This window comes from Euleptes europaea, chromosome 10 (genome assembly GCF_029931775.1).
Source record: "Euleptes europaea isolate rEulEur1 chromosome 10, rEulEur1.hap1, whole genome shotgun sequence".
NCBI classification, from domain to species: Eukaryota; Metazoa; Chordata; class Lepidosauria; order Squamata; family Sphaerodactylidae; genus Euleptes; species Euleptes europaea.
Window position 1 is genome coordinate 51612643 of NC_079321.1, and position 15760 is coordinate 51628402.

Here is a 15760-nt window from a genome sequence, read left to right on the forward strand (position 1 = left end):
CTGTATGCTTACTCATAAGGGGAATTCACTGTGCAATCCTAGGCAAACTTACTCCAGTTTAAGCCCATTGAAATGAATGGGCTTAGACTGGAGTAATTCTCCTTAAGATTGCATTGTTAGTTCTCATTTGGACTGGCGAAGATACACCAAAATTGATCATGGAGAATACCAAAAGTAAATGGGAAGACAACACTCTAGCCCTTGTAAAAATAAATTAGAAGATTAATAAGGTAGGTTTTTGGATCAATTGAGGTAGGTGAGCGGGTTACCTTGGTAAAGGAAATGCTTTACAAACGAAGGAAATTTTGGCAATGTAGCTGTCTTGCTAATTGTGATGTGAAAACTTCCTCCAAAGGTTTGATTTCTAGGTTATACAATACTCAGAATAGTTCAAAATTATTATAAAGTTACCTGTAAGAGGAAATGGCAAATAGACTTGGACTATTCTGCATCTAAGGGAAACTGGCACTCCATTTTCACAAAGGATGTGTGTCTTTGCTTTTTGTTAATCTGAGAGTCCTATTTTAAAACATTATTTAGATGTTATTTAATTATTACTTAGATTTGTAATAAGGTAGATTACGTGATCTATTATTGTGATGAAAATATCCTAAAGTATAGAGGTTCTGGAGAGTTATTTGCCTTATAGGAATAATAGATTTGTGCTACCAGAGGACTTTTGGGTTGTACTGATGGGAGTTTATCGGAAAACTCCAAATGGCAGCTAGGATATTAGTGGTGATGTTCTAGGGGATTTCTGATTGGTCTGGGCATTTATATATTACTGGCTGACAAAGGAAGACCAAATTGGTGTCTTTGTAAAAACAGCTATTATAAGGGCTGGGGTACAAAATCCCTTGTGCTGTGCTGAACTGTTATTTCAAAGGGTTCTCTGCTTTTTCAGAAGAGTTTTTTCGAAGGTGTGAGGTGGGAAAGGAAGTCCTCAAAAGCCTTGGTAGATCTATGGAACGCTACACTGGGGCCATAGCTGTTGTTACAAAATTTGAATTAGGATCTTGAGGGAAGTCATTTTTGGTGTTACAATAAGTCTTGCTTTCTTGTCAAATCTGTGTGCACAGACTAAGTATATAATGAATTTAGGGTGGGGGATTTTCGTTAAACTTCTAAAAAATACATTGAGTATATAAAATGACAGCCAAAATTAAAATGGCAGTTTGTGTTCAACAAGTATCAGAATAAATGCTGAAACTTAGTTCAGCCGCTTATTATTTGTGGCTAAGGAGGGAGGTAAAAGTGACTTCAATCAATAGCATGACACAATAGAAGCATTCCTGGAAACAAATTAGTTTGCAAGAAGTCTACAGAGTTTTGTTTGTTTAATCGTCTGTTCAACACATACAAGTTCATACGTGTGGGATCTTAGAGATTTGTAGGGAAAGACTTTTGGTTCCACGCACAATGAAAGTTATTAATTGTACTTACAATAATGTTAATACCTTATTTCTTGACATTGATTTTTATCTCAAGGGCGCAAGGGACATTGATTCTCAAGGGTCATTAATTTTTGTCTCAAGGGCTCAGGTTCTAATGTTCTGTTAAGGTTGAACTTTCTTCTACTTCCTTTCCTTAGGCACAGAGATAGTGAAACCATACACACCTGTGACATCTTCCTTGGTATCAAAATTCAAAGACCCTTCTCACAATGATAAGACACATATATATTTTATGATCAAAATTTATCCCAGTGGACTGTTTACACCAGCGCTTGACTGTATATGCATAGGTAAGTTTGTTTGGGGGTTTTGTTTTTACTTATCAGGATATGCTGAAACTGGGTTTGATGCGGTTAATGGTGTTGTGACATACGGTTTGAACATTTGAAACATTTTCAGAATCAGCATATGTAACATGTAAAACATTGCGATGTGGTTTTGGAAATCTGGCTGCAAATTATGTATACCGTATATACTCGCGTATAAGCCGAGTTTTTCAGCCAAAAAAAGGGCTGAAAAAGCCGAACTCGGCTTATACGCGGGTCAATACGGTAGAGGGGGGAGGGGGGAGGAGGGAGGGGGGAACTTACCTCCATCACCGCTGCCGCCGGGCCCAGGCGCCTTCCTCTGGCCGGGAGGGGCCTGCCTGCGCAGGCAGGAGGCCCCCGCCGGCCACGTCGCCGCCGGCCGCACGCCTGGCCGCCTCCCTCTGGCCGGGAGGGGCCTTGCGAAGGCCCCCGCCGGCCACGGCGCCGCTGGCCGCGCGCCTGGCCGGGAGGGGCCTGCCTGCGCAGGCAGGAGGCCCCCGCCGGCCGCGGCGCCGCTGGCCGCGCGCCTGGCCACCTTCCTCTGGCCGGGAGGGGCCTGCCTGCACAGGCAGGAGGCCCCCCCGGCCGCGCCGCCGCCGACCACGCGCCTGGGCGCCTTCCTCTGGCCGGCAGGGGCCTCCTGCCAGCCCAGGAAGGCCGCACCGCCGCCGCCGCCAATTCGCCGCCTCTTCAGGTAAGTAGGGGGTTCAGGGGCTCTTCCCCCTCCCCCCCTTGGATGGCACTGGGGTCGGGGTGGGTTGGGGTGGGTTGGGAGGGCCTGGAGGCCGGCGGGAGGGCGACCTGGGGCAGGGGCTCTGCGCTCTAAAATGGCGGCCGCCATTTTAGAGCGCAGCATTGCCGGTAAAGGGAATTTCTTATTGACCCTCGGCTTATACGCGGGTCAATAAGAAATTCCCTTTTCTGGCCTCAAATTTGGGGGGTCGGCTTATACTCGGGTCGGCTTATACCCGAGTATATACGGTAAACATTATTTGGGTTTTAACGTTTTCATAAAGGTGACAATTGCAGCTTGCAATTCTTTAGGTCGTAAATTGATCTTGGATTTATTTTGGTGAATAGATGTTAGAAACAGTGTTTCTCTTTCCTCAAAATGTATTGCACTATTTGGTTTTTCTTTTATAGGGGAGTACATTTCTGTGAGTAACCCTGAAGGTAATTTCATAAAGCCACAAGCTGAAGATGTAGAAGACCTATTTTTGCTAGCAGCAGGCACAGGACTCACGCCAATGGTTAAATTGCTAAACTACACTTTGACAAGTAGCAGTAGACTCAGGTATCTTTCTCTTATGACAAAGCACCCCAAGCCAATTTTATGCCGCTCCTAAGGAAGCTTACTCAGAAGTAAGGTCACCTGTGTTCATTGTTGTTTGCTCCTAATTAAAACGGTATGTTTAATGTTTACCCCATTTCAAAGACTCGGCAAGCCAATAAATAATCATATACAACAGAACATACTGAATAAACATTGTGCAAGCTTAGCATTGCAGGGCATGATATGATGGCGGGAAGGAACCACTAATACAGATTTAGCAATGTAGGCAAAGAAGGTTAAATTATAAATGTGTTGAATATCACTTAGTGTCAAATTGTAGAATGCTTACACTAATTTGACATTATCTCTACGCCATTTAGGAACTATGAAAGATGTGTGTTGGGGCATCCTGTTTCTGGCTCTCCCCTTATAATTACGTAACCTAAATCAATTGCTGTTTGTAATGACAGCAACTCAAGATGGTTGCTAGTGCATTTTCAATCAGAGGGTTGAATCCTGTGATCTGAGAGCAGAAATCACCCTTCCTGTCTTCCACCAGTGCAGCCACACTGGTGTGAGGAAGCGATTACCATAGCACTAGGATCACACTCCACTGCGTTCTCCCAACATGCATGGCTGTTACACAACATGGGATGAAAAGGACTGTTGCAAGGAGAGAACTTGAGAAAGATCCATGATCCTTGCTTGTATGAGTTGTAGGATCCAAACAAGAGTGAATTGTAAAAGATAGTGGTTGCCCAACTCTCAAGTAGAAGGGCATTTCAGCCAGAAAAGGGAGGACAGTTTTATTTTTTTCCACAGCAGATACCTATATTACTCTCAGCACTGACCATGGGGGTCCAGTACCCTGGAGGCAGTGTTTTTTGCGGGGAGCACGGCAGATTGCATAGGGAGGGGGGACAAGTTCTGTTTCTCCTGCAGAGCTCTGCTTTTAGTTTTTGGATACAATCCCGGATCTTTTCCTCTGCTTTTAATGCATGCCAACAGTAAGTATACTAATAGAGGTGGATATATGGAGTCTGGAATTATTGGTATAGTCTTTATTAACATAGAAATCAAGGCTTTTGTGGACGCAGTACAAGTGGCATTATATTTGGATAATCGCTTGGGTATTATGGTAGGATTCCCCCCAAAAAAATTCCTTTGTCCCCCCTCCCAATTGAGTTAGTATTGTGCCAGCATTTCAGGGAGTGCCACTGATATGTCCTAATACTGTTGTGCTTCTTACATGGCTGGTAGTAACTCTTGATTTGTCCCTCTTGGGTTCAAGACCACACAAGAGAAAGGTTCTTGCAGTTCTTCTTTGATTATTTATGTGCAGATTTGTAGCCATTTTAATGAAAAATGGATGCTTTGGGGGTGGGGCATACAGCCACAGGACTGCAGCAACTTTTTCAAATTATGCTGACAGTGCACAATGCATTTTTACAGGGATTCTCAGTTTTAATAAAGGTTTTAAGAGTAGCCAAACTTTTCCAGAACAGACGCCAAGTTCTGCCCACCAACACTGTGTCTGTTGCTTGAGTGCAGTCCTTTGATCTTTTCTGGAGTGCTATTCCTGCAGAACCACATTGTGCTTTACAGTGAAGAGAAGTGGCTTGCCATTTTTGAAAAAGCTTCTCCCTGAGCATATTATCAAATGAAATGTTAGTTCTATATACGTTCTATATCAAGAAGAAGAGTTGGTTTTTATATGCCGGCTTTCTCTACCACTTAAAGAAGAATCAAAATTGCTTACAATCACCTTCCCCTCCCCACAACAGATACCCTGTGAGGTAGGTGGGGCTGAGAGAGCTCACCAGCTGGCTTCATGTATAGGAGTGGGGAAACCAACCTGGTTCACCAGATGAGCATCCACTGCTCAAGTGGAGGAGTGGGGAATCAAACCCGGTTCTCCAGATTAGAGTCTACTGCTCCCAACCACTGCTCTTAACCACTACACCACGCTGGCTCTCAAGTAGGAAAGATATAAGACCTTCAATGCAGATCAGTGTTGGAAACAAAGATGCTGTTCCACCAGAAGAATGGGAGAGAGATGAGGTAGCTTTTATTAATACCCTTTCCATCACTTTGCTTCTCACACAGGTCATGAGGGTTCCCTGATCCCAGCTACAGAATTTCAGGGGACTCAGTGAGAATTTTAGGGGACATCAGCTAGGAAAAGGCAGAAAAGTTGTCTTGCAAGCTGGGATCAAAATGTAAAACGACAGTTTATGAACTTGGACAAAGCTGCAGAAATCAATTTGTGCTTAAAATCAGGATTAGGAATTGTCACTGACAGCCTTAAACTATTTTAGGGGAATTAGGTGTGTTATAAGTTTCAGCCAGCAGTGTGAATGTCCTCACATTAATGTCCATTTCTGCCTCCCTCTTCCTCTCTGTCCTCAACCACACTGCTCCTGCTGTGGCCTCTTTTTCCTTTCCAGCCTCCTTGTCCTCCCTCCCAGGTGTTGTCACCACACCTATTTGGGTTGCTAGGTAATCCCCAAGATAGTGGCTACATCACAAGGTGTCATTTATTTTTTTAACTTGCAATTTTGTGTTATAAAAATCCCACTCACCTTTTTATTTTTTGGATTTTTTCCCTCACACCTGGAATTTCCGTTGAGCTTATCAGTCAACCCTCCCCTCCCCCCATCTTCACATCTCCATTGTGTGGAATTTTTCCAGGACTGTGTTCAGGATAAGATACAAACGTTGGATCTTTTTACAGACCTATTTAATCTGTGACATTATTCTTACTAATACTACAATGTCACAAGACCATGAGGGATAAGGAGAGAGCAATTAAATCACACTACGTTAGAAGTCTCTTTCTAATAAAGCATAAAAATTCCGTACATGTACTAAAGTAATAATCTGATCCCATTAACCTTAAACAGTACATTCTTTATTATGACAGTCTAGTAGTTACATTTAATTAAGTTATATTGGCTAAGTAGTTCTTGCTGTGAACTAGTCTCTAGTGGCAGAAATCATTGCAAAACACTAGGTAGATATTCCTCCAATAGCAAAATGGGGTTTTGCAGAGATGTCTAAACCTACCTCTACAACACAGATTGAGCTAACAATGAACATTAGAATTCACTGAAAGTAACTCAAAGGTTCAGGTGGCGGAATGTTTCTGTTGCAAAGATTTCCTTATCTTTGAAAAGTGTTGCGTCTAGTACAGAGTTCAGTTTGAAGAAGTTTAAAGATGTCTGTAGTACAGCAGCGTAGTCATAAGAATTAGCATAGCGTACTTTATATAAGAGACCCAGCATGGTGTAGTGATTACGAGCAGCGGATTCTAATATGAACCAGGTTCGATTTCCCCCCTCCTCCACATGAAGCCTGTTGGGTGACCTTGGACCGGTCACGGTTCTCTTAGAACTCTCTCAGCCCACACGGAGGGAAGCAATGGCAAACCATCTCCGAACATCTCTTGCCTTGAAACCCCTATGGGGTCACCATAAGTCAGCTGTGACTTGACGGCACTTTCCTTCACTCACCACCACCACAACCGAAAAACCTAGCAACTCCAAATGCATTCAGCTATCTATGGTCCTCTCTCAAGACACACTCTACTTTCTTCCCTCTGTCTTTTTTTTTACTTGTTAATGATGATTCACCAAGGGGGGGGGGAACTGCTTCAGCCTCCCTAAAGTGAAATTTTTATTATTATTATTTTTTGCCATCAAGTCATAGCTGACTTACGGAAACCCCGCAGGGTTGTCAAGGCACCAAGGTTTTCAAGGCAAGAGATGTTGCCATTACCTGCCTCTGCTTCACACCCCTGGTATTCATTGAAGGCCAGGGTCGAGGTTGAGAGGGTGCCTCTGGCCCAAGGGCACCCAGCAAGTTTCCATGGCAGACTAGGGATTTGAACGTGGGTTTCCCAAATTCTAACCAAAGATCTCCCAGTCACATGTTTTTAATGAGTGGGATCAAGTGCAAGGGCCATGGTTCATACTTGCTTTTCCCCTCCTGCTGCAGCTGTTTCCAACTCTGAAAAAGATGAAACTTGGCAGGGGTGGAAGGGTAGCATGAGAAGTGGGAGTGGGGTGTAAAGGACTATAGCAAAATAGATGAGAACTGAGAAGAACTTGCATCTTAAAATATTGCCTCACTTAATGTGTTCTGTTTGTGAGGTACTAATAGATTACAATTAAATATTTTAATGTTGAAACTATAATATCTTTATTTAAGGGCAGCAAAGCTGATGTTTTTCAACAAAACAGAAGATGATATACTTTGGAGAAGTCAGTTGGAACAGTTAGCCCTTAATGATACAAGGTAATGTAGACACAGAACAAGATGATGTTGTTCCTCATTGGCAAAGACTGGGGTATCAACGGAGACAGCCAGCTCGGTACAGCACAAGACTATCTCTAATCCACCTCTGAGTTTCAAGTAACCAGGATGAGGGTGGAAAAGGGTATTCAAGCAGTGACTGATTTGTCGCCTTCCTTTTGAGAAGCGTCTACCTTAGCAGGGGCAAATAGTTCAGGAGATGGGATGCACACCCCAGCAGCATATTTCCGACAGTGTATCAGTTATCAAAAGGAAGTCTTACTGCTGCAAGAGTAAAATCTGTTCAGGAAAGACTTGTGTTTTTGACACAGTTTTAACCAACAATGCTGTAATACATGTTGTGTGCACAAGAAATCAATTGCAGACTTTCTGTGCCTAAGTTCAAGGCATACTGAGCTGCAATCCAGCCATTTTGTATAAGTTTTTAATGACATTTGGTCCTGTCCAGCTAGATCTCTGTACCGAATTTCAGACTAGTGGTATAAAAGCATATTTGTACGATGAATAGTAGTTTCAAGCCATATAATCGGGTTTAACCAATACGCATTAACTAGAGCTGCTCCTATAACTCCATAATGTAATGTATGCATGTATTGCATCTGAAAACATATGTCCTCTGTGGTGACTATACTGGTGAGCTTTGAACAAGGCATATCCTATACATCTGGGAAACCTGTGCATGAAGAGTCACTAATGTGGTAGGTAATAAACTGTATAAAAGGTTTAATGGCAAACCTTTTATACTGTATAAAAGCTGTAATGGCAAAAAGCAAGGATAGGTTGATGTTTCCCATTGATTTTGACAGGAAATAGAGGAATTGTATCTGTGTTGGTTTTCTGATCAACTCTTTGAGCCTGTTATTATTCAGGGCTGTTTGTAGATTTTGCCATATTCCCAAAACTAGTAATAAGGAAAAATATGAAGCCATTATAGCCAAGTTTCAAATAGAATGATGAATAACACTCTGAGGGTTAATTTCTTTCTCTCCAAAGTCCTTCTGATATTCTGGGAGCTAGAGAATCACTGACCTAAACGTCATGGGATAATTCAAAACATAGCTGCAGTCTATAATTTTGCTGAGGAAAAGGGATGAATGGTTCACAGTGTCAATGGTTCACAGTGTCAAGAGTTGGGGGAATTAGCTTGGACACTGAGTGAGCAAGAAGGGGTAACTGAGACCGAAAGACCTATGTTTATGGGGATTGTTCCAGCGAAACTCTGTTATAAACCAGGCTGATGCTCAACCGGAAAAAACTTTAATTGAGAAGAAGATAGACAGAGTGGCAAACACACATAAACACATACAAGAGTTAAGTAAGGTAATAAGGGAGAGCAGGAATAGCGTAGGAGATGGGGAGATATTTACCAGTCCTGAAGACAAATGTCCACAAAAGCAGAAGAGAGAAACAACCTGCGTTTCTGGAAGCGAGGGGGAAATCCATGGAACAGAGTGGGGATGTATGATGGATCCAAGAACACACACACCTAAGGCTGTATGAGGTGTTCTGGCAGAAAAGCCAGGAAACGAAGAATTTATTGCTTTCCCTGCATTTTGACAAAAGGATAGGAGAAGCTTAATGGTTAACCGTTCGGCTGATAAGGTATGGTCCCAAGAGAATGCCTTGTTTCTGTACGTGCCGATTTGATTAGACAGGTGGGTACAGATAGGATGAGTAACAGAGCTCTGATTAAATCACCTTAAGGTGACACAATTGGATTTTGCTGGTCCCATTGTTAAGCCAGGCGCACCTCTAGGCTAAGGGGGAAAGGGTCAGCTGCCAACTGCATCCTGCCCAGGCTTGAAACAAAATGGTTCCCAATCTCTCAGGGGCATCCGTTGTGGGGAACAGTGCCCTGCTCTGATGCCAGAGGCTCCCTTGCCTCTAAGAAGCCCTTAACTGGAGGAGGGGTCCTTAAGAAGAGGAGAGGGCCTGCTCCAGCTTTCCACCAAATAGAGGATTCAGCTGTGTAGGAAACCCTTAGCTCCCCCTGCCCAATAAAAGGATAGAAAAGGTTATGAGCCCAGAATATGGTTGGAAAGCATGTGGATGGATGAGAGACCTCTTGGGAACCTTGTGTCTGCTGCCTTTTGTTCCATAATGAAGAAAAGGAAAGTGTGGTATTAGACTGTGTGGTACATAAAGATGTAGGGGTGACGACGATGCCGGAGGGGCACGTGTTCCCCTCCACCTAAAGGTTATTAGTTCTGTTCCCAAGAGTTCTCTGTACAATGCGTATCTGAATTAATGAAGCTAGGGGCATATCAGAACCAAGTTTATTGTTTTGCTGTTCCAAAACTTAAGTTACATGAAATGTAGCTAGCTTGAGCTGAACCTGCTACTAGCCCACGCATGATCAGGAATGGGCCTCACAAGGCCTGTAAAATATGATATTGAAATATTATACATGTGTTAAGAGATTGATATACAGTACACAAAAATTAGCATGAGAATTCTCGCTCTAGTTTATTCAATGGCTCTTGCATGGCTTGTTATCTGTACAAAGCTGACACTTGTGCATGTTAAATATCCCTGCTGTGCTTCTCTTTTTCCAGATTTGACGTTCAGTTTGTTCTCTCTGAGCCAAACGCAGGATGGACAGGGAAACAAGGGAAAATTTCTTTCTCTCTTGTCTCTCAGTTTGTGAAAAGAAGTAAAGATGATTCTAAGATGCTTATTTGTATGTGTGGTCCATTACCTTTCTTGGAACAAGGAATACAGTAAGTAAAAAGGAGAAAATATTGATGTACAACTGAAAAAAAAAGGGGGGGGAGAAACTTAACCTAAAAGTTAGAGGAAACCAAGGGAGTTGAGCTAAACACTACCTACTGTAACAAAAAATACATTTATTTTATTATATATTGTGCACAATTGTATTTAAAAACACAGGCTTTTATATTTTTTCTCCTTCCAAAAAGCTTTTATAATTTTTTATTTTGTATTATGTCTGTGTAAATGTCAGGATGTGTATTGTAAAATTATGCATGTATGACCACTGAAGAAGGTCTCTAAAGGGCCGAAACGTGTTTAGTCTTATTTTGGTCATTGTATGTACTAACATCAGCTGTATATGTGTTGCTAATATATGTAAACATGCTTTTTAGGAAGCCTTACTTTAGGCCCTGTGTTGTTAAATACACAATATATAATAAAATAAATGTATTTTTTGTTATAGAAAATATTGATGTGTCAGTTACACATTTACATACTTTACTGTTATATTTAAAACAGTCGGCTCTTACAACTCACTTTTGAGACATTTTAATGTAAAGTATTTACAAAGACATTACTTTAATATTACATTTGAGTAGTTCATGAAGAGGGTTTTTTGTGAAAGGAGAAGGGATTAGCGCTCAGTGAGCTGTAGGGGAAATAGGCTATGAACATTGTTCAGCTACAGAGTGCAGAGTACCTGAAAAGGCAGGAACCCAGCCAACATCTGTCAGTAACCTGTGGTATACCAGCAAATAGGATTAGAAGGTTTATGGCAAGGCAGATGCGGGCTTAGAATTGCTTCCCTTGGGCATTGCTTAGGGTACTGGGTACCCTGGGTAATAATTTTGGAATTTACAATCTTGGGGAAGGGGAAAACTCTGCCTAAGAAGACATATAGGTTGGACTTAAGGAAGGCAAATTTTAACTAACTTAAAATTATGTTGGGTAGAATCCCATGATCAGAAATACTTAAGGAGAAGGGAGTTCAAGAGGGGTGTGAGTTTCTTAAAAGTGAAATATTGAAGGAGCAATCACAAATGTTTCATATGAGAAGGAAAAATGGGAGGAACATAAAGAAGCCAGGGTGGCTCCATAAACAGCTTTCTAAAGATTTGAGAAATAAAAAAGACTCATTTAGGAAATGGGAGGAGGGCCTTATAACCAGGGATGAATATAAACAAATAACCAGTGCTTGTAGGGAGAGTGTTAGAAAAGCTAAAGCTCAGTATGAGCTTAGGCTAGTGAGAGATGCTAAACAGAACAAAAAAAAGGGTTCTTTTGTTATGTTCAGAGTAAGAAAAAGAACAAGAACATGGTAGGCCTTCAAGAAGAGGAAGGAGGAGGACCCGGGTAACTACTGACCCTTCAGCTTGACATTTATGCCTGGAAAAGTTTAGAACAAATTAGTCAGTCAGTCCTTGAGCATTTAGAAAGGATGGCTGTGATTACTAAGAGCCAACATGGGTTTCTTAAGAACAAGTCATGTCAGACGAACCTTATCTTATTTGAGAAAGTTACTATCTTGCTGGATCAGGGGAATGCTCTGGACATAGTTTATCTTGATTTCAGTAAGGCTTTTGATAAGGTTCCACATAATATTCTTGTTGACAAGTTGGTAAAATGTGGTTTGTATTCTATTACTGTTCGGTGGATCTGTAACTGGTTGACAGATCATATACATAGTGCTTGATAATGGTTCCTCACCCTCTTAGGGAAGAGTGACAAGTGGAGTGCCTCAGGGATCTGTCCTAGGCCTTGTATTGTCCAACATCTTTATAAATTATTTGGATGAAGGAATAGATGGAATGCTTATTAAATTTGCAGATTATACTAAATTGGGAGAGGTAGCAAAAACAGTAGAAGGCAGAGCCAGGATACAGGATGATCTAGACAGGCTGGAAAACTGGGCTAAAAAATGAATTTCAATGGAGATAAATGTAAAGTTCTGCATTTTAGGGAGGAAAAGTCAAATCAAACTTATAGGATGGGGGATACTTTTCTTGGCAGTGGTATGTGCGAAAATGATCTAGGGGTCTTAGTAGACCATACACTGAACATGAGTCAGCAGTGTGATGCGGTAGATAAAAGGCAAATGCAATTTTGGGCTGTATCAACAGAAGTATACTGTCCAGATCACACAAAGTGATGGTAACACTTTGCTCTGGTTAGACCTCACCTAGAGCACTGTGTTCAGTTTTGGGCACCACAGTTTTGGGAAGGGGAGTCAGGTGAAATTGCCCCCGCCTTGCTGTTGCTCCACCGTCAGGTCTCATGCCAGAAGAAGCACTGCTGGAGGAAAAGGGAGAGGGGAACAATTTCGCCTGGTTCCCCTTTATCTATCCAGTGCCTCTCCCTGGGCCACTTGGTGGGTACTATAATCTCCAGCATACCCTTTTGGAGGCTTAAGAGTTACTGGGGGAAAGAGGAGGATAGGTAAGTGTGTACCTATGGGCATCGTTGCACATTCAGATTTCCATGAATCCAACCCACTGGCTGTGAATCCTCTTTTTGCTTTATTTTAAACCTTAAAAACTGGTAAGTCTGTAAGATCTTCATTGTTAATACTGGGTATTTTTTTTAAAAAATAAAATATTTTAAAAATATTTTTCAAATGACAAGGCTGTCAAAGATAGGACATTTTGGAGGACTTTCATTCGTAGGGTTGCCATGAGTCGGAAGCGACTTGACGGCACTTAACACACACATTTTTTAAAAAATAAATTTGGGGTTCGTGTTGTTTTTTGTTTGGTCAAAAAGCTTTATAGCACTAATAAATCATTTCCGTTTTAACAAAAATAATGCATTGCGCTAACAAAAAAACACCTCTTGCTCTGCTCTGCCTATGTACTTCCTAATATATCACCGATTATTTTGAATTTCAGGATTTCGCAAGACCTGGGAGCCTCCTGTGAAGAGATACATTGTTTTAGAGCCTGAAAAGCCAAGTTGAAGACCTCAGTTTGCGTATTTCGCTGTCTTCATATTTATCTTCTCTGTTTGTTTGAATTCTTGGGGAGGAAACGTTGTGCATGAACGTATTGTTCTTTTCAGGGTGATTACTTGAATATTTGGGGGGAATAACTTTATATTCTGCTGCTTTGAAATTATATTTTTGCTACTGGGTAAAAACGTTACAAGACTATATTAGGGATAAAGAAATAAGTGTAAGTCCAGTGTGTCCCAAGCAGCAGGAACACTGTCCTTGTCAGATACAAGATTAGTAGCATCTCTTTGCACTGATGACTTTTGCCTACATAGGTGCCAGAAGACTTCCTTTATTAGAACCTAATTATTGTAAAATGTCTTGCTAGCAATAGAGTATGAATATACATTGCACTGTCAACTCAGGAAAACTGTTACGTTACAGTACAATCTTACTGATATCTTAAAGCTGTCATATTTTAGATTAGTGTTTTGTCCCTGTAGATGAGATTCAGAATATCCATTTTGTATGCTAAATTATTTTTTGTATAAGAAAAACAAAAAACAAAAGAGCATTGCATTAAAGTTTAAATATATATTTTATTATTTCTTAAGCAGAATCTTTGTTTCTTTTTCTTAGTACCATTTGCTGTCCTTCACTATAACTGGGGCACCCAGGTTCAAATCCCTTGTCTGCCATGGAAGCTTGCTGAGTGACCTTTAGCCAGTCACCATTTCTCAGACTACCCTACCTCACAGGGGTAGTTGGCAGCCCATTCCTGAGGGGGAGGGCTGAGCCATTGACTGGAGGCAGCACAGCTGCACCACCTCCAGAGGAGGATTTGGGCCCCCCCACCGAAGTCAAAACCTTGCCCTTACCTGCAAGCCCCATGGAACTGCTCCATATCGTTCCACGGGACTACGCCACCTAAAAAGGTGGTGTAACTGCAGGTAAAGGCAAAAGGGGCATTCCTGGCCTGAAGCAGGGATAGGAAGCCACCTAAAGGCAGCTCCACCCCCAGAATGGCCCAGGAACACCCCCTGGGACGATGGAGGTGCGCCATCAGGACGCTGGCGCCTATGCCACTCAGTGGAGCAAGTGGCCCGGGCGCTGACGCATGGCCCTTGCCCACCTCCTAAAGACTTTCGGCCTGCCAGCTCAAGAATGCACTATAAGAGGATAACATGGAGGGGAGAACAGCTAATTGCTGTCCATGGACTAGCTGTATCCCAGCACGTGTAGCTAGGTTATTTAATGCAGCAAATTGCAAATTAAGCCATTTCCTACACAGTGCAGTAGGTCCTCGAGGATAATTATTTTGCCATGGATTGAAAACAATGGATAATTAACTCACATTCATACCCCAGCAGTGCCTCCAACTGAAGCGGTCAATTGCTGTGATAAGTGGCTAAGTTTCTAGGCATCTTCAGGCATCTTTTCCCATCCATTCACTTAAATGTCACTTAATGTCCCATTCAGGAGAATCAAAAGGATTCCTCTTAAGGAATGCTGAATATCTGGAAGGGGGATGGAAGGTTCCAGAGAGTGATGGAATCCTGAGGTAGGCAGTGTTTGCCTCCTCTCACCTGCAAAGTCATGATAATTTCCCCTGGAAAGAGGACTTTTGCCAATCCATACTGGTTTTGTGGAGTGACTGCATCGTCCCAACATCCTAATGTGATTTATGGAGAAGGAAACTCGAAAGTCAGTGCTTTGTTCTAATGAAAACTTACGGTGTGGTTTTAGGGTATGTAGATCCAATATGTCATCTTATGTTCTCCTAATGAGCTGTATTTGGGTCTTGGATCACTGCTCAGGCTACATGTGCAGGACAGTGTACAACGGCGTCTTTTTGCTTTGTTGTGGAACAAATATTTGGTGCAGGATTGGGAGGCATGGAAGGAAGGAATGAGCTCAGAAATTGAGACCTGTTGCCTTTATTTTACAGGTGTGATTATTGGGTAAAATTGTGTGCAGTGAAGAATAGGAAGTGACAAGCGGTGGGGGGGGAGCATCAGTAATTGTAGAACGGGGCAGGGGAATGAATCCTACACCATTAAGGCTTAAGCAGCCTTAGTTTTTTTCCCCCAACCATGAGGCCATTTTCAATATTTTCCTTCCCCCCCCCTTCTTATTTCATCTACAAACCCCTATTTTTTCTGTATATCTAGGGAGTAAAGTAGAAGGCATTTAGAGACCCCTACTTTGCCTCTTGGTGGTGGCTTCTATTACCCACACAGGGACCACTGTGTTTACTGTTAGATATACTGATGATGGTAATCCTGGTGGGGTTCTTTAACAGCTAGTATAGGGGGCTCCAGCTTTTTTGAGTCTGCGGGCACATTTGGAACGACACGGCATTGCAGGCAAAGCAACAAAATGGCTGCCATAGGAGGCGGAGCCAGCCACAAAATGATTCCCAGAACTTAACGTCAGTAACACCCTGCAGATCCTTGTGCTGTGGTGGCAGGTGCTGCCAGAGCAACATGTAAAAAGATCTGCACAGCCAATCAGAATCCTTGCTGGGCAAAAGCCCTGACTGGCCCTGCCCACTTCCTAAAAACACTTGGCAAGCATCAGAAAAGGTGTGTTGGGTGCCATGGTGCCCACAGACACCCCTGAGCTAGTAGCTGGCAAGAAGTTCTGAACAAAAGTGTAAAAGGTGACGGAGGGAGGCACTTTGAGAAATTACTGATTTACTAATGTTCACCTTCAAACAAACTGCTGTGTAGTATGGTCCCGGGGTTATTTTCTGCTTCTGCAGTCCAAGCTA

At 42.3% G+C, this 15760-nt stretch overlaps 1 protein-coding gene across 1 annotated transcript in view; it reads left to right on the top strand.

Annotated features, from left to right (window-relative positions):
* The window catches only part of LOC130483552 (cytochrome b5 reductase 4), a 43727-nt gene extending 30543 nt beyond the window's left edge, over positions 1-13184 (top strand). Inside the window, exons 12-16 of the mRNA XM_056856329.1 lie at positions 1592-1744; positions 2906-3056; positions 7245-7331; positions 9905-10069; positions 12947-13184. Of these exons, the coding sequence (XP_056712307.1) occupies positions 1592-1744; positions 2906-3056; positions 7245-7331; positions 9905-10069; positions 12947-13001 (611 nt within the window). The 3' untranslated portion in view covers positions 13002-13184. The remainder of the gene's footprint in view (positions 1-1591; positions 1745-2905; positions 3057-7244; positions 7332-9904; positions 10070-12946) is intronic.
* Positions 13185-15760: the final 2576 nt, after the last annotated feature.